Source organism: Hypomesus nipponensis, chromosome 10, assembly GCF_054491055.1.
Source record: "Hypomesus nipponensis isolate SF chromosome 10, ASM5449105v1, whole genome shotgun sequence".
NCBI lineage: Eukaryota > Metazoa > Chordata > Actinopteri > Osmeriformes > Osmeridae > Hypomesus > Hypomesus nipponensis.
In genome coordinates this window covers 6,143,362-6,170,064 of record NC_140370.1, presented here as the reverse complement: position 1 = coordinate 6,170,064, position 26,703 = coordinate 6,143,362, and the positions used below count along the sequence as shown (strand labels likewise).

The 26,703-nt window shown below is 43.8% G+C and overlaps 3 protein-coding genes across 8 annotated transcripts; 1 reads left to right on the top strand and 2 right to left on the bottom strand.

Annotated features, from left to right (window-relative positions):
* Positions 1-276: 276 nt before the first annotated feature.
* Positions 277-4,910, bottom strand: LOC146271059 (uncharacterized). 2 transcript variants are annotated; one of them, XM_084707123.1, is made up of 6 exons: positions 4,209-4,910; positions 3,931-4,092; positions 3,729-3,850; positions 3,485-3,647; positions 2,527-2,642; positions 277-2,444 (listed from the first exon to the last, which is right to left on the bottom strand). In XM_084707123.1, exons 1-6 carry the CDS (start codon positions 4,516-4,518, stop codon positions 417-419), a joined length of 2,901 nt encoding a protein of 966 aa, XP_084563249.1. In that variant the 5' UTR covers positions 4,519-4,910; the 3' UTR covers positions 277-416. The 2 variants fall into 2 exon arrangements, with proteins under 2 accessions (XP_084563249.1, XP_084563250.1); XM_084707124.1 differs by lacking the exon at positions 4,209-4,910 and having other exon boundaries at positions 3,931-4,142.
* Positions 4,911-5,053: 143 nt separating this feature from the next.
* LOC146271058 (profilin-2-like) lies at positions 5,054-10,172 on the bottom strand. Of its 2 annotated transcripts, none has more exons than XM_084707126.1 (3): positions 9,804-10,153; positions 8,354-8,543; positions 5,054-6,804 (listed from the first exon to the last, which is right to left on the bottom strand). In XM_084707126.1, the coding sequence occupies exons 1-3, from the start codon at positions 9,930-9,932 to the stop codon at positions 6,707-6,709; spliced, it is 417 nt and encodes a 138-aa protein (XP_084563252.1). In that variant the 5' UTR covers positions 9,933-10,153; the 3' UTR covers positions 5,054-6,706. The 2 variants fall into 2 exon arrangements, with proteins under 2 accessions (XP_084563252.1, XP_084563253.1); XM_084707127.1 differs by lacking the exon at positions 5,054-6,804 and adding an exon at positions 6,811-7,122 and having other exon boundaries at positions 9,804-10,172.
* Positions 10,173-12,572: 2,400 nt separating this feature from the next.
* LOC146271057 (TSC22 domain family protein 2-like) lies at positions 12,573-26,621 on the top strand. 4 transcript variants are annotated; one of them, XM_084707033.1, is made up of 5 exons: positions 12,573-15,138; positions 20,306-20,380; positions 24,036-24,087; positions 24,370-25,068; positions 25,956-26,621. In XM_084707033.1, exons 1-4 carry the CDS (start codon positions 13,298-13,300, stop codon positions 25,021-25,023), a joined length of 2,622 nt encoding a protein of 873 aa, XP_084563159.1. In that variant the 5' UTR covers positions 12,573-13,297; the 3' UTR covers positions 25,024-25,068; positions 25,956-26,621. The 4 variants fall into 4 exon arrangements, with proteins under 4 accessions (XP_084563159.1, XP_084563158.1, XP_084563161.1 ...); XM_084707035.1 differs by having other exon boundaries at positions 12,575-14,666; positions 14,886-15,138; positions 24,370-26,621; XM_084707032.1 differs by having other exon boundaries at positions 12,574-15,138; positions 24,370-26,621.
* The last annotated feature ends 82 nt before the right edge of the window (positions 26,622-26,703 follow it).

The window sequence follows — 26,703 nt, the reverse complement described above, 5'->3', positions numbered from 1 at the left end:
TCGCCGTCAAACATATTATTGTTGCTTGCTTTTTCCAAAGGTATACTCATGCACTTTTGAGGTTCTTGCTGTTTAATTGTAACTTGTCTAACTACATGCTCTTATTGTTCTTCCCTTTGGGACTTTTTGGTTTTCACAATGTATGCTTCATATTTGGCTACCCGCAATGTTTGGGGCTATCTTGTTGTTATGATCAGTGACCACTTTGGATTTTTATTTAAAGAGTCTGCCAAATAAATGTTATCCCCATAATTATCCCAAACACATACAAAAAGGTTGTTTTTACAATTTTATTAACATTTTGACATGACAGTATAGTAAAGTTTGACTTGCTGGGGCTGTTAACAGATTCTGCAATCAGAACATTCAAATCTTCAAGACTGAAAGTTGACCCTTTCATTTACACCCTCATTAACTCACCACTTGGGTCTGTCTTCGTCTCTGGAGGCTTGAGAGGTGTAAAAGCTTGGTAACTTCTTTAAAGAGTCTTGTGTGATGATAGGAGCCCAATAATGTTGGAATGACTTTTGGTGTTCAGGCAGTGAAGAATCAGACAGTTCCAGAGTCTGGGACTCTAAACCATCAGATCCAGCAGGTTGATACAGTGGTGCGTTTGCAGGGTTCTGCTGGCCTGAAAAGTTCCTCTCTTCATTGACTGCTCTGGGTGGTGGTTGAGGCTTCCCATATGGTGCATTTAGAAGGGTGTGGAGTTGTTGAAGAAGTGTACCATTAGGCTGAACTTCAGAGTCATGACTAGCAAGAAATTGAGAATTGGATTGTTTGGGATCCTTAGCATGTGCATCATAGGGCTTATCCGCCTGTACTGGAGGTGGAGGTTGAGAAAGCCACGGAGAGCTGCCAGAAGACTGCCGAGATGGCTTGATGGGGTCACTAGATAGGTGGGCATAGGGCTGTTGAAGAGAACGCCGACTATAGACCTCAAAAAATGACTGCTCTGAAGACTTTGATTTCAAATTCTGTCTGTCATTATTTGGAGACTGTGACTCTAAACCGTCAAAACCCCAAAATGGTGGCTGAGCTTTAGCGAGGTGGTGGTCATTAGCCGTCAGATGCTCATCCTGGTTACGCATTAGTGTGTTGTAGGGCACAAAATATGGCCGTTTAGGATGTTCATGCTTTGGGGATGGTATGTCAGGTTTTGGTCTGCTGGGGCCACTGGTAGTTAGAGTGACATTTGATTGTTCAGGAGGTTGAGGTATGTAGGCCTCAAAAGATTGTTGTATCCCAGACTTATACTTGATTGGGTCATTGGAGTCACCGTGCTGAACCATGGCCAGCCAGTTTGCAGGCAAGTTAGAAGGCTCTTCATTATACGCACTTGTGGACTCTGGAGTGGCAGGAATTGGACACGGCAGATATGCACAATGTGATGGGTATGGAAAGGATGGGTTGTTACCTGCAGACATAAATGGGAGTCGATGTTTGCCATTTTCCCTGGACCCTAAAGGAACGGGGTAGTGGTGGTGCTGATGGAAGATGATTGGGGGACAACAGTCAGAAAGTCCAGCAGGGCAGATGGGTGGACAGTTTGGATTAGATTCAGCCCCAGGATGACCAGTTTCTTCTGATGATTCATGAGCAACACTTGGCCGAGGCTTGGGTGGGTTTCTTAAAGGGACATGCTGTGGCATATCAGTTGCTGGTTGCACTGTACTAGGGTAGAAAGGACGTGTTTTACAAGGTGGGTGAACTCTTCTAGGAGTTTGCATAGTTGGTGAAGGCTTTTTTCCCTCATTTAGAAAGATGTTTGTATGCATGAATATAGGCTTCTGGGTGGTAGGGATTTCTGGCGGAGGGTAAAAGGGAAATATGTAGGAAGGCCGGTGCCCATGTTCAGTCTGACCTTCTGTGGAAGTAGGAGGGGAAGGAGTTTTAGGATGGTGAGGCCTTGAGTGGTGGGGAGCAGTGTAGAGATGTGGAGGGAGTAGAGGAAGACTGCTAGGAGGAGGCAGCGTATATTCACTCGGCCACTGTGGAGGAATGACTGGTTGAGATGGCAGTCTCTTTGGGGGCTGTACTTTTGAAGGCCTTTTGGTTGGATGAGCAGTAGTTTTAGTCAAAAATGGGAATTGATAAGCTGGATGGTACTCAAGAGGCTCTGTGATATCCTTTGGATTCTGAGTGTAAGGCTTGGGGTAATGGGGCTGAGGGGGGTTGTAGGGTTGAGGGGGGTTGTAGGGTTGAGGGGGGTTGTAGGGTTGAGGGGGGTTGTGGGGCTGAGGGGGGTTGTGGGGCTGAGGGGAAGGCCAAGAAGGGTCATGATCAACAGGACCTTGACTGCTAGGCTCATGCTTGGTGTGTGTAGAATGGCCATGAGGTCTGGAGGATGGCCTTGGTAGCATTGGTAGTTTTGGAAACGGTTCTTCTGGGCAAGAGAGTTTCATCTTACCCCTGTTGTCAATTTCTAGAGTGAACATTCCATCCTTAAAACACAGACAAGGATTCCAAGTTCAGAACATGAAACATTAGGATAAAAAGAAAATGTCTCATAATGCAGATGTGTACCTTTGCTGCCACACAAGGTGCATAGCGAGTAGATATGACTACACCCTTTGGATGTATTACCACACTGTATCCACACTGGGATGAAACCTTCATCAGAGGCTGCCACTGACCCTTCACTGCAAAGAAAGAAACACTTTATAATCACAGCCCAAGTCCATAAGAATACAACCAGAAGAATTACAGAATACATAACTGCTTGAAACTTGCCACCCATCTTTTAGTATACAAATTGTCTATACCTCAAAGAGGTGTCAGACATTCAGCGATTCAGTGCACTCATTTACATTTGACACAGGGTTTTCACCGACGTCACATTCTGGGCAGTAACCCGGATGCGGCCATTGTGGAGGCACTCGGCGTAAATAACTGAACGGTTGGAGTACAATGGAGTATTATGAGCTTTGGATACTTTAAGTGAATGTAGCCATGTCCAAACAACCGAAAAGCTCATCAAAACACGGCCAAGATGCAAAGGCATATAGGGAAGGACTTGGACCACAAGAAAATGCGCGATATTTCGAGAAATTGCAATGTTTTGGCGGTGTAGATCCCTACGAGTTAGCTCCCTCTTGGATCCGTGACGACCCGGTGATTCTTCCTTCAGTTGCATATCCCAATATAGTCAACTACCCGGTTTTCTCGCCGAGCCCATACACAGTGGAGACCTTAAATATTGGTAAAACCTGAAACACGGCAATAATTAACAATTTTCCTTGACGACGTTCGGTATATACACTTCAGTGCCTGTGCCTTGTTGTGATGCGGAGTGCCTCCAATATGGCTACTTCCGGTCTGCGCGCCGTGAAAACCCTCTTAGCGGAAGTTTTTATCCAAAGCAATGTAACATCGCACAAAGAAGTGTGGCATCAAAAATCTAGCTTGATCAATATAAAAACCTCCTTAGATGACTGGGATGCATCACATGTAGCAATAAATGTTGGGTGATCCAAGTACTTACATTTAACAGTGATGTCATCTGATGAGGCACATTCCATCTCAACCATCATGCCGTCATGATAACAGGAGACTTTTGGGACATTGGGTGAATATGGTTTGGTGGCTGGACAGGACATTCTCATTTGTAATCCAGACCAACGCAATGGTAGAACATAGTTATTCTCCTAGGAAAATAAAGGCAGATAATGAATACCATGTTTAATACATTAGAGACTACATTAGACACTAAGAAAGTCATATCCCACCTCCAAAAAGACATAACAGCCTTTGTATGGTGCAACCAAAACCATATCCTGTTGTGTTGATCTCAAAGTATAACCACAGCTTGGTGGCAATTGGCTAAGGGGCATGGGAGCCTGGAGATCTCCTGTAGGAGAGGCAAGTGGATCGTCATTGTACATCTAGCTAAACAAAAAAAAAAGGCAGAAAAAGCTCATCTTTATTTACCTCTGTCCACAACAAAACCTCCTGAAGAACCTGAGTCAAGTACCCTGAGAGACATTGATTCCTCGTCACATTCCACCCTAGGGTCCCTCAGCATGAGGCGTTCCACTGCAGCGCTTTCTGTCCTGGGCAACTGATCAGTCAGCTGCTCAGGCGCCTCCCAATCTAGGAATTGTTCTTGCTTTCAATCTCATTTACGTCAAGAAACCAGCATTTTCGAATTGACAAATAAAGATTGAATAAGACCAATGCGACAGTGTCACAAATATATAACAGCCTACCCATATCCGCCTGGTAGTCTGCTTCCCGAGTTCCATCTTGAGGTTTCAGGTCCATATCCAGATAAGCAAAAGATATATTTCTTGGTCGAACATTGTTTCCAAGTATAAGCCTTCCAGCTTGTAGGCCTACGTCCATTTTTACTTCACCTTGGATAGATGTTGCATTTTCCATCACAAGGGGTTTTACATCGACATGTCCCATTGAGTTTGAAACTCTTACAGTTGATTCAGTGCATTGACTTAACGAGTTCAGTGCACTTACGAGACAGCAGAACAGAACTCTACATTTCCATACGTCCTTACACGCCATTGAATAAAAATCTACCTCCTCATCAGTGTGCAGCTAAAAGCAACACACCGGTTTTCTACTGACTACTTCTTGGGTGAGGACTAAAGATAATTACGAACAACCAATCAACCAACCCTTCCCATGCAGGTGTATTCAATTCCACGGACGCTACTGAATTTTAGGATGGCAGTAATTTGAAACAGACACTGTTCTACTACAGTAGGCTACCAAGTCAAGTGTTTCCAAAAACGATGACTATTTAGGTTCAGGTTTCCTCAAAGGTGAACTTTTTTGTTGTGAAACAGAATAGCAACTTCTGGGTAACATCTCCAATATTACCGAAACAGAAGTTATACACGTGTACCACACCGATTAACGTAAATCGGAATGTGGTTTAAGTAAAGACAGACAGGGTTTAAAGGTTGGAATAACTTTTATTTGATCTGCCTGTAAACAAGGGGTGTATATATTAATTCATGGCATTTCCCCTACTTTAATCAAAACGCATTGTTTATGTTTCATATTAAATTCAAATGCAAAGAAATGAGATCACAAATTGCCAGAAGTTCGTTTTAATATGTACATAACCCACAAAGCCTGGAGCATGTTGGTGCAACCATATCCTTTGGGAAAGTGCCATTAAGTTAGTCTTTCGTGGGGTAGAAGTTACAAATCAGGAACAGATCAGATCTTTTATGGCACAGGATACAGTTCTCATAAGGTTTACACAAGACAACTTACAAATGTTCTTATTCCAACCAACACAATTTTTCATAAATGCAGTGTACAGTTTTAATTTTCTCTTTAATATACCATTGATGACAGTTTGTTTGTGTGTGTGTCTGTATGTATATATGTATATGTATATGTATATGTATATGTATATGTATATATATATATATATATATATATATATATATATATGTATATATATATATATATATATATATATATATAGTGCACAAGGCAGTTAATTCCAAGAACATTGCTTGGGTATATTTTTCCAGTCAAATGCATTCATTTAGAGAATACAATTTAGAATTTAGGATGCCGTCTGTAACAGACGAATTTGAAGTAATCCAATCACTTATTTAGTGTTCAGACATATCAGAAAGTGTTTTACAGTCTGAATAATGGTCTAATAATTTACAGTCAACAAATGTCAACATTCATCCATCACAAGGGTTTGTAGCATTTCTTAGAATCCCTAAAACTTACAGAACACTTGGTCCAATGAAAAAGACTTCCGACATGACAAGATGTTTATGTAGGGAGGCTATACGGCCTTACTGCCAAATCTCGGCAGCATAAGTTAAGTAGCAGGTGGCAGACAGTTGATAAATGCCTGAGCTGTCAAAGATGGAATGTCCATGTAAACTCCAGGATAGTGAAGGACCATGGGAAGAATATCTATCTGAAAACCTCAACAACGCTGATCTGTCATTACACTCTAAACAATATTCCAACACCACAACGACTTAAGACCACATTCAAGTACAACAGCAAAAGCATTAATGAACATTGTTTTTTTTGGTGTGCTTGAGGGTCACAATGTCTGTGGCGGGACAAATGACTAGTTCAGAGGAAAGCTTTATTTAATTACGCTTATGCCCCATGAGAAATGGACACAGACTTGATGGCAGAATGGAAACACTTTGGCTGGAACATCAACATATGAGGGCGGCACAGAAACAAGAGTTCAATTCTGTACACTAAATGCAACTTTCAAATCCCGGCATGCTGAAGAGAAAAGGGAAGACTAAAATGACCGTGGGGTCTCCTTCTAATGCTCAAAAGGCATCGTTACTCAAGACCATCTATCATTTAATGATTGTCTTGGTGTGCTTCCCATTTCTACCATCTGCCAGTTGGGTATTGGTTTATACAAGGCGAGTCCAAATGCATCCTTCACTTCTGTTATTTATTTTTCATTTATTGTTTGCACACTTTTGTTGTTGTTGGTAAATACACATTTCAACCACTTTAGATGAACATGCTCCTACTGTATTGTCAGTAAGTGGGAGAGGAGTAAAATGTCATTTTATGCAAGCAAGAATATGGACAAGGGGATCAAAGCAGCGCAAAACAAAAGTACATACAAATTTGACTTTGGGAGTAACATCACAGTATACTGGTTTGCTAACTAGTCCTGGACAGTGTCAATACAATGGGGTGATTGAGTGTGAATAGTGGATGGATGAAGGCTGCTTTAATATCCGGCCTTCCTCAGGTATTCTGCCATGGTAAAAGCTTTCTTGTTGAGAAGTCCGCCATGAACCCCTTCCTTTCCCATGACTATAACCAGTACTGGAGTACACAAGGAAAAAATAAATTAACAAAATTGAAGAGTTTTTTCACTCCCCAATTGTAGAGGAGAGCAAAGTTGACAGGCTCTTACTACCACAACCATTCTTCATTGCGATCAAAGTTTCCAAGACATTTTGACTGCTTGCAGGAGAAATCTTAACAGCAATATTTCTTTCTCTTCTGTTTGTCCCTCAATTTTAACTACGCAAGCTTGGTGACACTAGAACCCTGAATCCCTCAAGTATTTTGCCATCGAGTGTGCCTTCTTATTCAATCCTCCTCCATGGACCCCTTCTTTGCCCATTACAAGAACCAAGACTGAAAGAAGAAATAGAAAAAAAGGACAGTTTAGAAAAGCAAGAGGTTAAAAGGAAGAAATACAAGTGAGGGAAAGATTATGAGTTAAAGATGTGTGGCTGAGATGTTCTTAACCATCAATGTTTCCCACACAGACTAATTTGTGGCGGTGCACCACAGAATCAACACCGGCCGCCACATATTGAGTTTCGTTATAAATTTTTTTTTTACGCTATCTAAAACACGCAGTGTACTCGTTCAGCTGCATTTCCTTTCCCTGCTCTCCCTTCGTCTGTCACTAACGCTTCCCTCGGATACCGTCACACCGACAGCAATGACGCTATGCGATATCAGCGAGCCTTCAGCATTAGTACCGTAGCTAAGTCTAGGAAAGTTTAGGTTACTTTTCGCTAGGTACCTACAAACATGTCTTAATCTGCTCGACAAGTGGGTTCCCCATTGTCGTCGTCGTCCCCGCCACAAGCACTGCTGTCACATGATTGTTCATTGGGTGGATGTCAGTAGGTGAGCATGCTTGACCAGGTATACACCAACAGAACTGTGGTTCTACATGCGCAGCAGACTGCTACCCTTGAATACTAATACTAACTAAATACTAGCCAATAAGCAATGACAAAGATGTCTGTCTTTTTCTAAAGAAGTACATACAATTGATAAGTCCGAATGAGCAAGATCATTCTAGTTTACTCAGCCTCTTATCAAATAACAGTTCACCCCTGACTTATGATCTAGACAGATGAACATGATTTACAGTTATCTTGTATCAGTTTAAGTGCAATTAAGGTCAAGCGTACTATTTTAATTTTAATTAAACTTAATTTTAATATGCACCAACAGACTTGTATGACACTGACCATCACCAAATCCCAAGTAAAGCAGTTTAGAAAAGGCAGAAAGGAAAGTAAAGATCTAGTGTGATCACCGAGTGTGGCTGAGGACCACAAAGGCAGACAGGCTTAGTTGGCCTTTTAGGCCAGGCATTTCCCCATTTAATCTCTACATGCTACCACTCACTGCAGTGCCTGTATTAGATAGAAAGTTCATAATTAGCACACTTAAATACTTAACAGTAAATAGTTTAAGAACACCAGCTACAACCATAAACTCTACTATTTGCGATGCAGACCATCATGCTTGACACTACTTTGGAAGAGTCAAAGCAAATTATATTCTCAAATCTGTGTGGTAATATACATTTGATTTTCATGATTAGAACATGAGCACCCCTTACTTTTTGTGGCCTTTCCTACAGAAATGTTGTATGTTGGCCCTCCTGTGCTCTTTGTCCTGATGTCCATCGTCCAGTCACCATCATTGTTCAGGCTGTCTCTGATGACCGAGCACTTTGACTGCCCCAAGCACATACCGTTGGTGAAGAAGCTTTGCCTGTCCTCCCCCACAATTACATCAATCTCTTGTGGCTGAAAGCACAAACAGGAGAAGATGACAATACATTTCCGAAAGTTCCTGAAGACAACTAGGACATTTCTGGAGACACCGTGAAGTAAACTACTAACTTAAGGCCAACGGTTTACAACTTAACATTTATTTCTCCAGCAGCAGGCGTTGTGTTGTTAGAAGTTAGTTGTGCCTAAAACCCAAGCTGTAGCTAATCTGCCGATTGCTTAATGTTTGCTAGCAATGAGGTAGGTAACGTCAAAGACAGGAAACCTGTTCCAAATAGTTAGCTAGGGACAAACTGCTGGCCACATACCCTACCACTTATTAGCTTGCTATGTCTGTCTGAAATACGGTCGGAGGCATCAAGTTATTAGTTTCCAATAAGCTAAAGCTTGTAAAAAATAACTAGACCTAAGCTTATGTGGAGACACAGGCTAACAATACCCCACGTACTGAGCTCAGTGGTTAGCCTGACGTTGTCATACTCCGTTGGGTTGTGACTACGGGCATGTTTCAACCGAACTCGTAAAACAAATGCCTCTTCGCTCAATTGGATAGACCTACAACCAATCAGAGCAACGTAATATGTTTTTTGTTGAAAACGAATTCAACCCAAGGGCTCTTTCGTGACGTTGTTGATTAAGTTACTGTTGATCATCTGTCCATCATCAAAAAAATGCAATTTTTTTGTGGGCGAGGAGAAGTTGGGCTGGCAGCCAGGCTAGTCAGTGGTAATAGGTTAGCTAGGAAACTCGGGCAACGTTGGAGCTAGTTAGCTTAGCATGTAGCGGAAGACCAGGCCTGGAATCATTGCTAGCCTTTTGCTGGATGGCCAGATATGCTAACTACAGTAGACTAAAGTGATATCTGATCGAGGAGCACAATGAATGACTCACACCAGCGCCTGCAACTCTCGAAGTAGCTCCATACAGCTACAGTCTATCATTGGCACTCAAACAACACACACGACAGCATGTGTTCCTCCAAGATGCCACGAATGAACACTTGAATGCACAATGAGGTGATCGGACGCCACGTTAGGCTAGCTAATCAGCTAGCATCACTTCATTGGGTAACCATGTTCTAGACCAGACTTAGGTTGCCCTACCACGTCTGGAAAGGCTAAAGCTAGCTAGCTTGGTTAGCATGCTTGTAATGATTGGATTTAGCTATCGTTAGCTAGTTAGCTGTCCCGTTCAGCCAAATTCATGTTTTCTTACTAATAGTTGGTCCACACAAAACTTTACAGTATCTTAAACAACTTGTATATAATCTCTTACCGTTATATTGAGAAACGAACCACCGGTATGTGCTGCCCAAACGTATTTGGCGTCCGTATAACCAACAATGGCGGAATCCTGACAGCTGCCATCGGCCATCAGGTTATCCACGTAGGTGTGCCAAGACATATTTTAGTACTTGATCAACAACTAACCTCCCTATAAGCTGTGAAATATACGGTCTATGATTATCCAGGAACAGATTGCAAACCGGTCGTCGATTGTTAAATTGCAAACCGGTCAATTACTTGCCACCAATTATACCCACAATTCGACGTTCACAAACGTCTAGCCTCGGGCAATAAAGAAAGCCAAATGCATACAAGCAGGCTGCGCCTGGCTGTAGTCCCTATCAGATCACTCCGCACAATGGACTCCAGCGTTTTATTTCAAAAGAGGGCGGAGGAATAAAAAGCGGTGTTCCGCGCAGTGGTCTGTGTTGGCATGGGAATGTGTAGATTGACGATTTTGCCATGCTCACTTCAAATAATCATAAATATGGAACATATCTATCAGCTGTATATATAAGAGAAATATCATTAATGTGAATTTATTATCAATGATACACATCTCCTCAACTCTGCTTTTTATATAGTCTCACATGTTCTTTGTGAAATGTTATAGTTAGCCTTTTTTTTTTTTTTTTTATGGGGTTAGGGGGCTGTATGGCTGCAGCTTGGAGGTTGGATCAATAACTATGTTCTTTTCGCAAATCTCCAAATCTCTCTCAGAAGTGCACAGGTGTAAAATGTGTTACCTGCTTTTTTGAGATAGCCAACTCATCCACAAATTCAGCATATGCCTGAAAATACTGCGTACGCAGTTTTTGTCTCTTAAACAGGTTTACTCAGTATCAGTGCTTAACATATTGTTTTCTAAACTCCTTCATGCTTTTGTAATTTCGTTTTACTTTTGAAATATAGGATACTTTTACGTCTCCAAATGTGCCATGCAGTCTATTATGTTATAAAGTCTGTTTGGAATTGATTGGGCCTGTTTTGAAAAGTAAAATTATCACAAATTCATAGATTTTCTGATATTTGAGTGTGTGTAGGGGGGATTGTTGCTGGATTGGACCACATCGAGGTGTAATTTACCTTTGAACAGTGTAGACTGAATTGAGTGAAACAGAAAATAATAAAAAAATAAAATAATTGCAAGCAGTAATGGCGGATTCCTCCAAACATTGCGAACCATTGAAATTTTTTTATTCTTGACAAATTGTAACTGAATAGAAAAATCAATGCTGCAGACTTACCAAGGGGATCTGACCAATTCCAAATATAGCTGCAAGCAGCAATGAGGTGGCCAAGCAGTCAAATAACCCAGAAAACATTTTAGACATCCTCAGAAGAGGGTAACAAGTACATGCAGCAAGTTTGGTGTGAATCCATCAAAGATTTGCTGAGATACAACCCAACTTCTTGTTTGCTGGCTTAACGGCACATTTTGATGTACCGGAAAAACGGTTTCGAAAATCAGAAAACCATGTGTTAGCTTTTGTGTGGCTTGGTCTGAAGATAATCTCTGCTAAATTTGGTGAAGATTGGACAACATGTGTTGGAAGAGTAGAGAAAAAACGTTTTTCAATTAATTCAAAATGGCGGCCGCATCAATTCGGCTATTATCACATATTATTATGAGTCACACACGGGATATCCCAAGATATCATGAGACAAAGGAATCACTCAAAAAAGGAAAACAAATCAATAGTTATTGGCCAAAACAAATTTTTGCTTCCTGCGGCCACGCCCAGTAATCACATGACACCAGATTGTGTAGATATCCTCAGAAGAGGGTTACGACTCATCGTACCAAGTTTGGTGTTGACATATCACTTCACTTCCTGTTTGGCTGCTTTTCTGTTGAATTTGATTGGCTGTACCGGACAAACGGTTGTAAGTAAGTAAGACTTTATTTATACAGCACATTTCATACAGGAATTGCAGCTCAAGGTGCTTTACATAAAATAAACAAAAACTATAATACAAGTGATAAAAGTAATAGATCTAAAACATATAATAAAACAGACTAGCCAGACTAGTTGTGAGGATCAAAATTCTAATCGATAACTTTTGTGAGGCTTGGTCTGAAGATCCTCTCTGGTCATTTTGAAGAAGATTTGACTACAATTGTAGGAGGAGTATAGCCTGGTCCTAACCAGACCGCGAAATCCAAATTGAGCGGAAGTACGTATGAGGGCAGAGCCAGGCTAGGAGGAGTAGGCTTTCAAATGTTTTTGATAAAACCGGAAATAGCGGAAAATCTATATAACCGGAAATTGACGTCATAAGGTGCGTTGAACTCGTCTTGATCCAGGGAATCCAATTTTTGAAAATCAGTCATACGGTTCAAAAGTTACGTGTGTAAACACAAGTCCAACTTTGACCCATTGGTGGCGCTAGAGTGGTCTAATGGGAGACATGAAACTTGGTGTAGGTATAGAAGGAACTGTCCTTAATGAGTGTGCCAAATTTCTCAAAATGTTATCGAAGGGTTCTAGGGGCTGCCATTGACTTCCATGGTACAAGAATAATAAAACTAACATTAATAATAGGTTTCCTCCTGACGGAGGAATCCTAATAACAATAGGTTTCCTCCTGATGGAGGAATCCTAACTACAAATGTATTTAGCAAGCGTACCTTTGAGTGCAAAACGTGCATAGGTTGTGTGTGTGCACGTGCATGTGTGCGTGCGTGCGTGTGTGTGTTGGGGGGAGAAAAGGGTGGGGGCATAAAGAAAGATATTCTCAAATGTCTTTACGTAAAAATTGTTGCGTAAGATTCCCACGATGCAGTGCGGTTACATACATACATAGCCATCTTGTCAAGAATAAGGGAGGTAGGACAGAGCTTTTTCAAATTTCAGTTCCACCGAAGTGTAAAATTGAAACGACTCTCTTTTTGAAATTTGTCATACTCGTATTTCGAAAACGTACTACATTTCGGAAATTACAAGTACGAGTAGAGTCTAAAGAGGATACTTGTTTCGCGGGATGTCTTACATACTTGTCCTAACGTAGGGGGGAGTGTTGAAGCTAGAGCTAACCTAGCTAGCTAGCTGGTTTGGCTAGCCAGCTTTGAGTGAAGCCTGAGGGGTACGGGCCCGCCTCCGCCTAAAGTAGCGCCTGCAGCTGGGGAGCTGTATCTTGCAGCGGTGGGTTGAGAACTATAGAACAGGTATATTCAATGGACAGGCCAGTTCGGATTTATCATTGAATTGGATCTACTAACTAAAAGTTGTTGGCATCAGCCAAATTGCTGAACTTTCCGAGGATCAAGCTTCGTTTTGGACTCGTAAAATGCAACAGGAGACAAGAGGAAGACGGGTGACGCAAACTCATCTGGATTATAGTTAGTGATCGTGCTAGCTGTACATTTTAGGATATATGTATATCTTCTGTTTTAGACCTCTAGGTATTTAACGGCTGACATCATCTATCTTGCTTAAATCGGGAGTATTCAGACCAGTGTTGTATACAAAGGTTCTCAAAATGTCTAAAATGCCAGCCAAAAAGAAGAGCTGCTTTCAGATCACAAGTGTGACACAGGCTCAGGTGGCAGCCAGCAGTGTTGCGGACGACACCGAGAGTCTGGATGACCCAGACGAATCCCAGACCGAAGACGTCTCATCAGAACTTTTCGAAGTGTCCAGGGTCGAGTATGAGACGGTATGTGACAGAATTTCGTCAGAGGAAACCCAAAACAATATCGGAGGGGTAGAAACAACAGGCATTGTGGCACCATTGTATACACCTCAAGTTGGACAGTTATCTGCTATGTCTGGACCTACAAATGAGGGTTTTCGGAAAGCAGGAGTGTCAGGCTCAACTCACACAAGCCAGCAAGCCATGGTAACAAGTTCTGTTACCAGTCCTCCTCTTATCACACTGCCTGGGGTTGTGCAACAACAGCCTATCCCACCAATAAGTGGGGGAACTACCAATATGTCAGTATGCACGTCCCAGCCAGTGGTGAGTAGTTCAACACCTTCTACTACAAACTCTACAGCAAGTTGCAGTTCACGCTTCAGGGTTATCAAACTTGATCATGGTACTGGAGAGCCCTTCAAAAGGGGCAGGTGGACTTGTATGGAGTTCTTCGAGAAAGACTCAGAAGGCTCTGTGATCAACAGATCAGTAGATAGTATCAGACATGCCAACATCCCAGACCCCGGCACAGACAGGGACAGTGGTCTGGGTGTGACAGGTGGTTCGACGGTTGCCCCAGCGACACACTCGGGCCAGGGCCTAGGCTCTATGACCGATGCTTCGGTGTGTGCCTCTCACACACACTCAGCAGAGACACTGCAGCAACAGCAACTCCACCATCACAACTACAGTGTTGCGCAACAGGCTGGCAGGGGAGCAGCCACACAGAGCACTTTCTCCAACAGCAAGTCGATGACTGCACCAGCCATGCAACCATCGGTAGGACATGTTACAAGCGCTGCCTCCCAGAATTTGGTTCCAATTGGGCACAGCAGCCAGTCTCCTAGTATTCCCTCTGCAGCCCAGACTCAGACACTAGTCTACCCACCCCAGCAGCAGCCCATGCTACAGCAGATTCCCCTGGGACACCACCTGTCCAACCAGTCCTCAGGTCTTCCTCAGAACCAGGCAGACTATTACCAACAACACCAGGCTGCAACCATGCAGCCAGTGGCCTTGGCTGGTCAGACCCTACCGATAGGAAGCCACTCTACGGGACAGTCTCTGGGCCAGGGCCCCTCGCCGGTCGTGTCTCCTTCGGTTGGCGGGGCTTCCGTGCTGGGGCAGGAAGGAGAGATGCTGACTGCAGGAGGGAGCTCTTTACCTGTCAGTCAGCCAGCTTCAACCCTGTTGCAGCACACAGTATTGGGAGGTGCGGGCAGCTCCTTGCTGGGTATGGTGCCTACCTTGCAACAGCAGGCAGTGGGTCCTTATGCCTCATCCGGGCAGCCTCTCAACATCTACCCCGCTCTCCCCGGTGCCCAGAATGTGCCTGCTGTTGCCGTGGGCACCAGTGTGCCCCCTTCCCTGCTCAGTGCCTCCAGCGCAGCCTCCGCCTCGCCAAACCCATCCTCCTCTGTCTTGCCTCCAGGTCAACAGACTCAGATCCCCCCCAATGGTGCAGGAACTCTTGGGAACACAAGTGGGGCCCAGGGCCTCTCGTCTGTAGGAATTGGACAGGTGGAGGGGAGCAGGGGTAAGGTGGAGGGCCTGGCCAGCCAGCCTCCCAGCCTCTCTGGGAAAGACCTGATGAAGCCTCTGATGCCTGAAAACCTGCGGCTGACCAGCCCATCTGTCAACAGCCTGTTTGGAATTACCATACCTGTGGACGGAGATGATGACAGGTAAATCACTGTGAGAGCAGGTTAATATAGTAAGCAAGAACCAGCTTCTAAGTTAACAACACTGAAAAACCTGCACAGGCACTGTGACAGTGTTGTCACATTGTGTTTTCACATGCTAAATTAATTGATTGTGATTAGTCATACGTTAGCCTCTACATGTATCCTGGGACTTTTTGTGTGTATTCTGGAGATAAAACATGTAAGATTGTTTTATTACTGACACAAGCAGGTCAGTGAGGTAAGTTTTGGTTCATCTTCCCTACTAGTCATGAGAAAGTCGCATATCCAAACAATAGGTTTTTGGTGCTGTATGGCTGGCCAGACTCAGACTTTTCCCCTTTGATGGCTTGGGCTATACATGGAGAGGAAATGACAGGATTGGAGGAGGGGAGAAGGGAGGGGTGGGAGTAGAAGCACACAGAAAGGAAGTATAATGTTTAGTGTTACTCATTAGGGCTTGAAAGAGTGCCGGAGCCAACTTCAGGAAAACACCCATGACCCCCTTAGCTTAAAAACACTCCCCAAAAAGGATTTTGATTTTACACTTTTGGACAACCTCTAAAGCTGGTTGTGCATTAGATACAGGCATCTATTTACTGTGTCATTTACATAAACTGGCAATGGTAGCTTACGCTGCAAAAGCTGGACACTTCTGCAGCAGAAATGTGTTGTTACCCAGTGTTATATAACAGGGATTCATAACATTTTATAGCTATATTATTAATTCCAGTTTTATTGCCATTTTCACAAGCCTTTGCTACACATCCATCTGAGAAGTTGTCCTTTGAAATTGGAAAAGCAGATACTAAAAAAAAATACTTGGCAGGTGATTGGATGAACCATCTCTATCACAGGCTCACTTCAACCATGTCTGTAGCTGCCTGCAGTTCCTCATAATACTCGAAACGATCCAAATCACAGTTTCAAGCACAAACTAATAAGTCAGATGGATTATTGCATGTTTGTGACCTCGCAAATCCAGTTGTCTCACAAAGTTACACACAAGGTTTTCCCAGTCCTATTAGATTGGCCCAGGTCTGAAGAACGTTACAAGTCCATATCATTGATGAATGAACTGCTAGTTCGATGATATCTGGATCCAGCCTTGTTGAATCAAAGTTACTGAAGAGAAACATACCTGACTCAAGGTAGTTTTGTTATTGATTCTTTTAAAGATGGATTTGATCTCTGCCGATACACGGGTATGTAGCTAACTGGCATGCATACCAGCACACAGATGCAGATAAAAGTTGTCATCTTATTCATTTCCTTTTTAAACTTCAGACTTTCAGTTCCATAGCTGTGCACTCAAGGTTGAAAAGCGCAAGAGGAAACGGTAAAGTGCCTCAAATCTCTGTCATGGTTTCTTTTTACAGACTATAGAGCAGGCTGTATGCATGGTCAGTGCTGAAGGTGGTAGTTCTGATACCTAGTTTGACTGTGGCAGTTGTGATTCAGTATGTTGATGAATCCCACAGTTATACGCTGCTATTTAAAGGAGGTGCTGCTGCTGATGAGCTTATTGCAGCTTGAGGATTCAGGTGACTGGGCCCTCTGTCCTTTGCTCGCTTCCAAATGAGCTCCTCTCTTTAGCTTGTGAAAAGACCCTCTCCCAAGTTGACAGCAGCAGGGGTCTTGGCTGATAGGGCAGCCCTATCACACAGCAAACAGTGGTCTTTCCACAGGGGCCCTGTATGCCAGATAAGGATGTGGGAGAGGGGGCGTGTCCACCATAACACTTTTTGTCACATGAGTTCATTCCACGTGACATCACCCAGCCATGACACCGACCCTCTCATGTGGTTCAAATGTTTCTATAATGAAAAGGATCAATACGACAACAAATTCCAGGATGACGACTTATTCTCCCTTTTTGTCATGTTGTGTCAACTTAGAATGAATCTGGGTCACTTCACAAAAAAACTCCTACTCCTCCCAATGTCATTGAAACATATAGTCAACCCCACCCCACCCACAGTGCAGAGAGGTGCCAAGTATGTGAAGCTAACCCCCCATCTGGGCACCTGGCCAGCCTTACCTGACAGCAGTGCATCTGTACATTCTGTGCTACCTCCTCTGCTGTGTCTAGTGGTAGTGTCCCTGACAGACAGGCAAGCAGAGAGACAGTTGTTCAGGGAAAGATAGAGGTGTTGAATGACATTGCTGTTGAACAATGAATGAGATATTCCTAGAGCTGGAGGAGGTGCTCTAGAGAGCGTGAAGCAAATATGGAAAACTATGTATGACGTCCTTCTATCTCTTGTCTAGAAATACAGAAGCACAGTCTCTTGGTCCAATGACTGAAACTTATGTTTCCTTCCTTGGTAAGATAAGAAAAAGTGCAACCGGAGGTAAAACAAACAACCACATTCAGAAATGCCTCATTGGAATTGAGAGTTTTTGCAAATCAATTAAAAAGTAAACACCTGCTGAAAGAAATCTAATTGAATCCCAACATGCAACTTAAAATAAGTCTTCCAGGGCCAGACAAGTAGGGGGGATGTGCAGCAGTGACAGCCATAGGAGAGAGACAGTGAGTGGGTGGACAAGAGGAGGAGGGGTAAGCGTTCATTTAGAGAGAGTTGGCTCAATATTCTTGTGCAGGGGGTGGAGCACAGAGTTTTCTTGTCGCTACAGAGTTTCAGTAGACTGCATAGAAGGAGAAGCTATACATCCAGTTTTTGTCACTGCTCTCCAGTCAGGCTTCAGTGAACCACCAATCTTCACAGGTGTCAGTAATAAAATTGGTTGAAATTGAGTTCAAACAGAGCCCATAAGCATTTCTTTTCTGCATGATAAAATACTCAAGCCAGTCGGGCAGCACTTTTTCTATAACTGGAATCAATAAGATTAGCTTGTCCCTGTGTGTAGTATTCCCTTGTTTTTGTTGATCTATTTTTTCCCCCTCACACATAATGTCCACAGAATGTCCTTACTGTTCAGGCTTGCATCAACATATGGTATTGCGTGAAAGTTGTAGGGGTTGCAGGCATAGCCATAGCTCCACGCAAAGTGAGCCCATTGGAAAAGGATGTGTCATTTGTGTGTGTCACTTTGCCTCTGACCTCTGGGAGGGTGTCCTGCTGTTTCCTGTTTTTCTGAGAAGAAAGGAGGAGGATGTAGGGTGATCATTGTCTCACCCTCTGTCTCACTACACAGTCCCTTTGCCCTCACTACCATCTACAGCTGCTTTGAAATGTGAGCAACTTGTGGTGCATGTTTAAGCCGTGGTCATACGGTAAATACCTTCTTTCTTTGTTTCTGTCTTCCTTCAGAAAACACTATTGTTCTACTACCAAAACCGACTCCCAGTCGCTCTGTCTATAAGCACTTCCTCTGTCAGCACCTCTGCCACAGGTACACAGAGGCCCTGTATTGTATCTACAGAACAGCATGTCCTCAGCCCTGCTTATAATAGGCTATTTCAACAGCATTTCCTGACTTAGGCCTATGTCATGCTGGCTTCAGCCCAGGTTGGCCTACACACCTATTCCATCTAGCTATGTGTGGTATTTAGGTGGCTGGCTTGGTTCAGTTGAAGGTTGAATTGGGATTTTTAGCACACGAGGCCACTCTGCCCTGGGAACTCAGGTTCCTTCTAGTCTCTTTGCTTCTCTGTCTTGGTTTGCCCTCTGCCACCTGGTTGAGCAGGGGCCTACATGGTTTACATTTCCAAAGAGAAGCCATGTTTGAATTATTACAGTGGCGGTGGGGCACTCTCCACGTCTCTCTTTCCCCCAACTCCAACCTTTGCCTTAAGGAACTACCCCCAAACCCACTAGGGTGCTGGAGTCTAAATAGTCCTGACCTACTTCTGCTGTGGGACTGACAGTTGGGTCTGAAGACTGAAGGGTACATGAACACCAGTCTCTCTCGTTCTCTCTCTCCCCACCCTCTCTCTCTCTCTCTCCCATCCTCTATTTCTTTCTCTCTTCCCATCTCTCTTACCTTTCTTTCTTAATACTCACCATACCAAATGTCTGAGGTCTTGCTAATCTCATGCTCAACCAATGTTTCTGTGTACTGGTATTACCAATACAAGAAGTGAAGGAAGTCAGTATATTAGTAAAGTAAGGCAAAAATAAGTGAAATCACTGAGAAATAACACCTCAAAAGATTACTCCTGTGTGCCGTTGGGTCAAACATTTGCTTTGAGGAGGTATTGGCTTGTGAAAACATTGGTCACGTTGGATCTGAGTTTGCTTGTGAGAGAGGGAGAATGGTAGAAGAAGTTAAGATAAATGTTACAAAGAGGCTCTTTCAGAGCAGAATGTTTACTACTTGAAAATGGAGGAGGATGACTTTTACAGTCATGACCTCATGAACATCGGAAGATCATCTGAGCTCACTCGTTTGTCTGAGTGTGTTTTTGTTGAAGCCTGTGTACAAACCTGTGTTTATCACATTACCAATGTGTGGTAGTTGGTAAGTATGTTTGTTTTCAACACCCCCCCCCCCCCCCGCCCCCCACAAACCCAAGGGAAAAGTTTAAGTGTTTTGTCCTGAGGTAATGTGACATGGGGAATATTAAGCCAGAGGTTTCTAGGAAAAGAGCTCTGTCTTCGAGTTGAGATATCCACACACGTGCAGTTGATAAACTTGTTCTTCCCCAGTGTGGGGATGTGTGTGTGTGCCCTACGCCTGTATGTGTGTTTGAGTTTTTCTGAAGTGAACGAGGGGCGGGGAGGCATTTTCCTTCCACACACACACACACACACATCCCTTGCTATAGAACACTGTGTACTTCGTGGACTCAAAGGCCCCATAGTTAGGGGCATAGGATGTAATGTTAACCATCTGAGCCAGACCACCCCCACTTTCCACCTCCTACTAACACAGCAGGCACCAAAAGACAACTTATCATAGTCTTTAGACCTCAATGTTGGATGTTGAACTTTTGAAATTCTGGCATGCGACACGTGTTGATGCTGTACTGCGATTCTCCTTATGAGTGATTAGTGGTTACTGAGAAATAGAAATAAAAGACACTTTATCACCCAAGTGCAATCTCAGCTCATTAGCACCCATCTTAGAACATTCTTCAGTTGCTCAACACGAGCCAGGCCTGCTTTCTCCTCTTTTCTATCCTCCCTACCGATTTATCTCTCTCTCTCTTTCTCTTTCTCTCCCCCTCCCCTGTTTTTCCTTCTCTTTTTGGTTGGCACAGGAACCCCTCCATGGCTTTCTACCAGGCCTTCCAGTCTGGCCACAGGCTGCAAGACTCTAAGGTCCACATTGATAGGTACTGTACTGGCTCGAACAGACCTGCCTGCGTGTGTGTGTGTGTGTGTGTGTGTGTGTGTGTGTGTGTGTGTGTGTGTGTGTGTGTGTGTGTGTGCGTGCGTGCGTGCAGCCGCATGATATTTGCGTGTGTGTGTTTGCAGTGAAGTTCTCAGTGGCAAACTAATGTTCGTGTTCATGGATGGGAACCAAACATAGAGGAACTCCATAGCCGGAATGAGGGTACATTCAGAAGGCAGAACATTCTTTAGATACAAACTGAAAAACCTATGAAAAGGGTTGGCATGTAAACTATATCTGGATGGGCAGAACAGTAGATGGGGAAACAAACTACAATCAGAAACGTTCAGAGGACACACCAGCAGCACGGTTCAGGAACTGCACACACAGGCAGTCATTTCACACTCGGCTACCTCCCCTTCACCCTCCCACCCCACGCTGAGGCTCTGACTGAAGACCACTGACTGAAACATTGACTCAACTTACTGTCTTGTTAGTGCCTCCCAACAGAGACACTAATGGAAGTGTGTGTGTGTGCGTGTGGGGGGGGGGGGGTGTGCTTTTTTGGCTTGTGGTTTGCTCCCCTCACACATGTAATTTGGGGCTAGATTGACTTTGGAGGGCCTCAGACTGAACACTTGGGATCCTTTCCTGTTCCTGAGGTGTATTGCTGGCACACAGACTCCTATTATTAGCACACAGATGGAATTACAGTCTGGCAGCTTTGCTGAAAGTGGCCAGTAGTGGCCCTGGGTCCTTAACAGATTGTGTCATGTCAGTTGCATTTGTCAACTTTACTTGGCTTTAGTATGAACTGTGATGCTGTTTTCTGATATTGTGTGCCGATTGGCTAATAATAACACCTGTTGTAATATGACAGCAGCAATGCTTACAAGCCTCAGGCATGGTTACCTCACTACAAGAGCATGGTTTTAAAGCACCTTTGCATGAGAAATAGGCATTCAGTCAATGTGTCTCTAACCTGCTGCAGAGAAACATTTGCCTGTTGTCACATGAAGCTTGTTTGCACCTGCTCCTTGAAGACATTGTACTGTGTCTTTAATGAGCAGGCACTCTGTAAAGTTCACTAGGTGTTCATCTCACTGACACACTGTGATCATGCGTTGTCGCTGGCCATGCTTTTGAGCTTTGAGCTTCTTTTTATTGCGTGCCAAAGGGGTGAAGAGAAGGTCCTAACCTGGGTTTTAGCCTCTCCCACTTACACTATCAGGCAGTTGCCTGTTGCCAGGGGCAAGGTATGACAACCCCCCTGCCCCCGATAAACTGAGACGTGTTTGATTCTCAGTCTTCTCTGGGACCCATTCTCCCTCTCAACCATTCGTAGTTTAACATATGACCACCAAACCATTGACAGCTCCCTCCCTCTCCTGTTATTGCACAAGGTAAACTTTACGACTCTTGAGTTGTGCAAGATGGACATACAGGATAAGGGCACATACCATACCGGCGTGTCGTTTGATCTCTGCCCAGCAATGAGCCCTGTGTGACAGTTGTACGTTGTTTGTACCATTTCCCTTAGGTACAGAGCCAGATTGGTGGCTTCGCCATGTATTCTGTGTGTTGGAAGGCAGGGCCTCGTCCATTGAAGGCCATGGCTTTAACAAGAGCCGTGGGGCTTCAGCCTGGTCATGGGGGTGCAGAGGAGGCTTACTAGGTGGTGTGGTTCTTCAAACACCATCCACTGCCAAGCCTCATGTTCTGGTCTCTGTACAGTCATCAAGAACAGTTGCTCTTGGATGAGAGTCTTTCCATAGGACCTCTGGGAAATGTAACGCTTCTTTTTTAGCTCCAGCTGTACTGTTCTTCATCACCGCCTGTCTTTGAACATTGATTCTTAGCTGCTGCAGGGAGTGAGTCATGAACAGTGGCTACTTGCAAAGAGGCCCGTGTCTACCAGCTCACTAAACTCACCATAGGTCTGCTCGATGGGAGGGGGCTGTGTATGTGTATGCCCACGCACACACCTCCCTAACCTAATTAAACACACATTGGGTTAGCCTAACATGCTCTCCAAAGCACTTCCAAGAAAAGTGTTTGAGTTGGTGATCCTGTCAGCCTTACAGGATGTGTGTGTCTCGGTTTGTCTTCATTTGTCAGCTGTTTTGTAAAGACACCTGGGGTCACATGGCTGGAGGAAGAGCCATGAGGACATTCCTCACCTGGTTGGGCGTCCTGTTGATGCTAATCATCTGAACATTTGCTCCACTCCAGCAAGTTATTTTAATGGCAGAGGAGAAACACAACTTTTGCTCTGTTATTACGTGTGTGTTGGAGAGAGAGAGGCAGAATAAAATACTTTGTGTGTACATGGATGCTGGATGGTGTGGTTTGTTAAAAGTCCCTGTGGAAACCTAATTTATTGAATAATGATGCATGACAAATTGCATCTATTGATAAAGAGTAGCCTACCCTGTCAAAAGGGGTTAGATTTCAGGCACCCGTGTCACGTTGTATGGTATTTACTGATGTAAGAACTGAGACAGGTACACATGCAATATATATAAAATCTAACTTCCCTAGCAGCCCTAAAAGTACTTGTCATGTCTTACTTTTCATTTCGAGTTACTAGGCAAATTGCTGGCACGTATATCAACTCTCCTTGGGCTCATGGCCGCGGGAACTAGGGGTGCTGAGGGTGCATCCAGCTTTTAAAAGGCCACATTAACCCCTGTTCGCGATGCACCTTTACCATCAAATGTATGATAAGAGTATGATACCATCGTGCACCAAGGCCATTGTAGGATTGCAACGCGATTACTACACTGCAATAAAACAAATCCTCCCAAATTCAAGTTCATATTATTTCTCCTTGTACCCACATCAAAGAGTTGGGGAGGTGTGGTTTTCTCCCCGCCTCCTAGTAAATCCGTTTCGACATGTTTGTCTCACGTTTCATTTCGCTAAATGTAGTTACAACGTGATCTACTTCAGTACTTCGGTGAGCCATAGTGACCTTCTTTCTACAGCTGCCAGTGAAGGAGCACTGTTCTCCCAATCATGCGGTGCACAATTTCTTACAACTTACCGCCTAGTGCCATGTCTCCGTATGGTTGTTCGGGGTCACTGTATACTTGCAGGGAACGTCGCAGGTAAACTTTTATATTATTTTCTGTTTGGCGCTTCTTTAAATGAGTTTTGCTTGTACTATGGATCATTTGTTTAAAATGTGCAGCGTATGATTTGTTGAAGTGAGAAACCAAGTCGTTTTTTTCCCTGCTCTTGGCATGCATATATAACTGACTACACAGCTTCGTTGGAATTACATGGGCATTTTAGTAGCCACGTCGAATTAAATCATTTGTGAAAGCATGCACTTTTTTGCACATCTACAACAAATAAAGTATACTTGCCATACAGGGCTACTTGGAATGAAGTCGGTAGCCCATATAACACGAACATGCCTGACCAAATTCTTCGGGCCCCAGTTGACCCAGATATAATTTCTGTATGTTACGTTTATAACTATGTTGCTAAACGGTGAAGATGGTCTATATATAAACGTTTAGATATTGCAAAAATTGTTTTTAATGCTGTATTTGACAGGCTGCAATCCAATTTTATGGAACAGGTTGGTGAATCGGTTTTCATTGTGTAGCCTAGTTGTCTTAATACTTGATCGTTTCTTCCATTTGTAGTGCCTCTGGAGCCAGTGTTGTTGCCATTGATAACAAGATTGAACAGGCAATGGTAAGTCATAGACATTTTTATAAATGTGTATAATTTAAAATATAATTATACAGATTTTGGACACAACATGGTTGACTATCCATAAGTCACTAACACTATTTTCCATTTCAAATAGACAAATGTTTTTGTTCTCCCCTAATGTATATTATGATTGCAGTATCATATGCTGGTTGTAATACATCAGGACTGGCTTCCCTAGTGTGGGGTCTAGATTCTATACTACTTGAATGTACCAAAAGGATACTTGTGAGCTCATAGTTTGTTCCCCATTTGCCTGCTCAGGACTTGGTAAAAAGCCATCTAATGTATGCAGTGCGTGAGGAGGTGGAGGTTCTGAAGGAGCAGATCAAGGAGCTGTTTGAGAGGAACTCTGTACTGGAGAGGGAGAATGCTGTGTTGAAATCATTGGCAAACAACGACCAGCTGTCACAGCTTTCCGTCCCAGCAGCCTCAAACTCTACGAGTGCTCCTCCCCAGCAAGGGGCCGGACAACTTAATGTCTCTGCCCCACTACAATCGCAGCCTCAAGTTCAACAGCAACACCAGGCCCAGCCCCAGCAACACCAGGCCCAGCCCCAGCAACACCAAGCCCAGCCCCAGCAGCACCAGGCCCAGCCCCAGCAACACCAGGCCCAGCCCCAGCAACACCAGGCCCAGCCCCAGCAACACCAAGCCCAGCCCCAGCCGCACCAGGCCCAGCCCCAGCAGCACCAGGCCCAGCCCCAGCAACACCAGGCCCAGCCCCAGCAACACCAAGCCCAGCCCCAGCCGCACCAGGCCCAGCCCCAGCAGCACCAGGCCCAGCCCCAGCAGCACCAGGCCCAGCCCCAGCAGCACCAGGCCCAGCCCCAGCCGCACCAGGCCCAGCAACTCCGAGACAATTTTGAAGCCAGCCAGCACCCTCAGCAAACACAGCCTAGTGTCACCTCTGCTTGAAGCTCATCTTGTTTCTCTCTGTTCATGAAAAGGAGAGAAAAATACGTAATTGAATCCTCAGCTAGTTACAGTTTGAATGTGAAAGCCACCAGCTTGACTACAACCAAGAGCAGCGCTTCTGCGTGTCCGTGTGTGTATGTTAAGAGATTGTTAGTGTGTTTGTGAATACACGTATGAATGTGTGCTGTAGGCCTTCCCAGTGTTAATGCAATCATCCAGAGAGAGCGAGGGAAAGGTGGGATCTTACAAGTGGCACCCTGCTGGATCTTGGACTAGTTGAATGCTTGATCAGAGCCTGTGGACCAGATGCTGACGCATTACTCGACCCCCCCCCCCCCCCTCCCCTGGGTGTGGAAGAGGGTACAGCTCACAGGAGGGACGAATGAATAAGTCAGAGATATTTTTTTAAGCAATATAATCCAGTGAGTGGACAGGTTTATTTTTAGCCTTGCGGTTTCATGTTGTAAAGTGGAAGTCTATTTTCAGAGCCGCCACCGCTGCCATTACTTCATCATGAGTCCAATCCATGTATCAGAGGTCTACTGTTATGATTATTTATTACAGGGCTGCTATTTTCATAAAGGAACAATGTCATGAAAAAAACGTTTCAAAATGATCACCCCCCCCCCACACACACACACACACACGTTTTCCTCTGTGTTTCAAGTGATTGGCCACCTTGAAAACCTGGGGTCCATGAACATGAACTACCTTTCTATGTAGGCAATAAAGTCTGACATTAGTGTAACACTAACAGCAGTTATAGTTCGGCTTTGTATTTTCACAAATGACAAGCACCAGTTTGAATGTACATCTTTTTGTATAGTGTTAAGTATCAAAAGCATAGCAAGTTTGTACAGGTAAACGCCAATTATTGTGACATGTAATTGTTACCTGAATTGTTCCTGTTTTTACCTGTTCTTACTACACAGATGCAGATTGTCGTCAGGGCAGTTTAGCAGGATGGAGCAGGCTCCAGGGTATGGTTGCACAATCACATCTGGCCCATAGCAAGTTTGTACAGGTAAATGCCAATTATTGTGACATGAAATTGTAACCTGATTCTATTGGAGGCTATTTTAATGAGTTATTTTGCTAGTTTCTTCTATCAATAGAAAGTATTGCCATACTCTTCACCCCCTACCCCCGCACTATACCCTTGTCTACATGTGCATTTGTCTTTGGTTGAGGGGGAAAAGCTGTGAAATCGTTCAACATACTTTGTAACCAAAGATGCAAAGCTGTGTAAATCGATGAATTTGTAATGCATATTTTTTTTTTTTTTTCTCCACAACAAAATATTTTTGTTGCAGTTTAGCATGTTCTGCATGATCTGTAATCTTCAAACCACTTTCTTACCTCATTTTTATTCAGCACTCTTATTGTAAGATAGTAGTCTGTGAACAATGTCAGAGGGGGGAAATGGAGAAAACAGCTGGAGATTGAGAGAAAAAACTAGTGTCGTTGACACTAGCTACAGAAAATGAAGTGAGCCATGTATTTTTTTTTTCATTCAAATGGTGTTTGAATTTCATATGCCAATAGTTTTGTTACATTGCTAAATTTAATGTATTTAAATAAATGCAATATTCAGATTACACCCATTGTAGTTATTTGTGCTTTGATACCTAGCCACCAGATACTGTCAACCATTTGGACACTAAATGTTCAACTAATGTA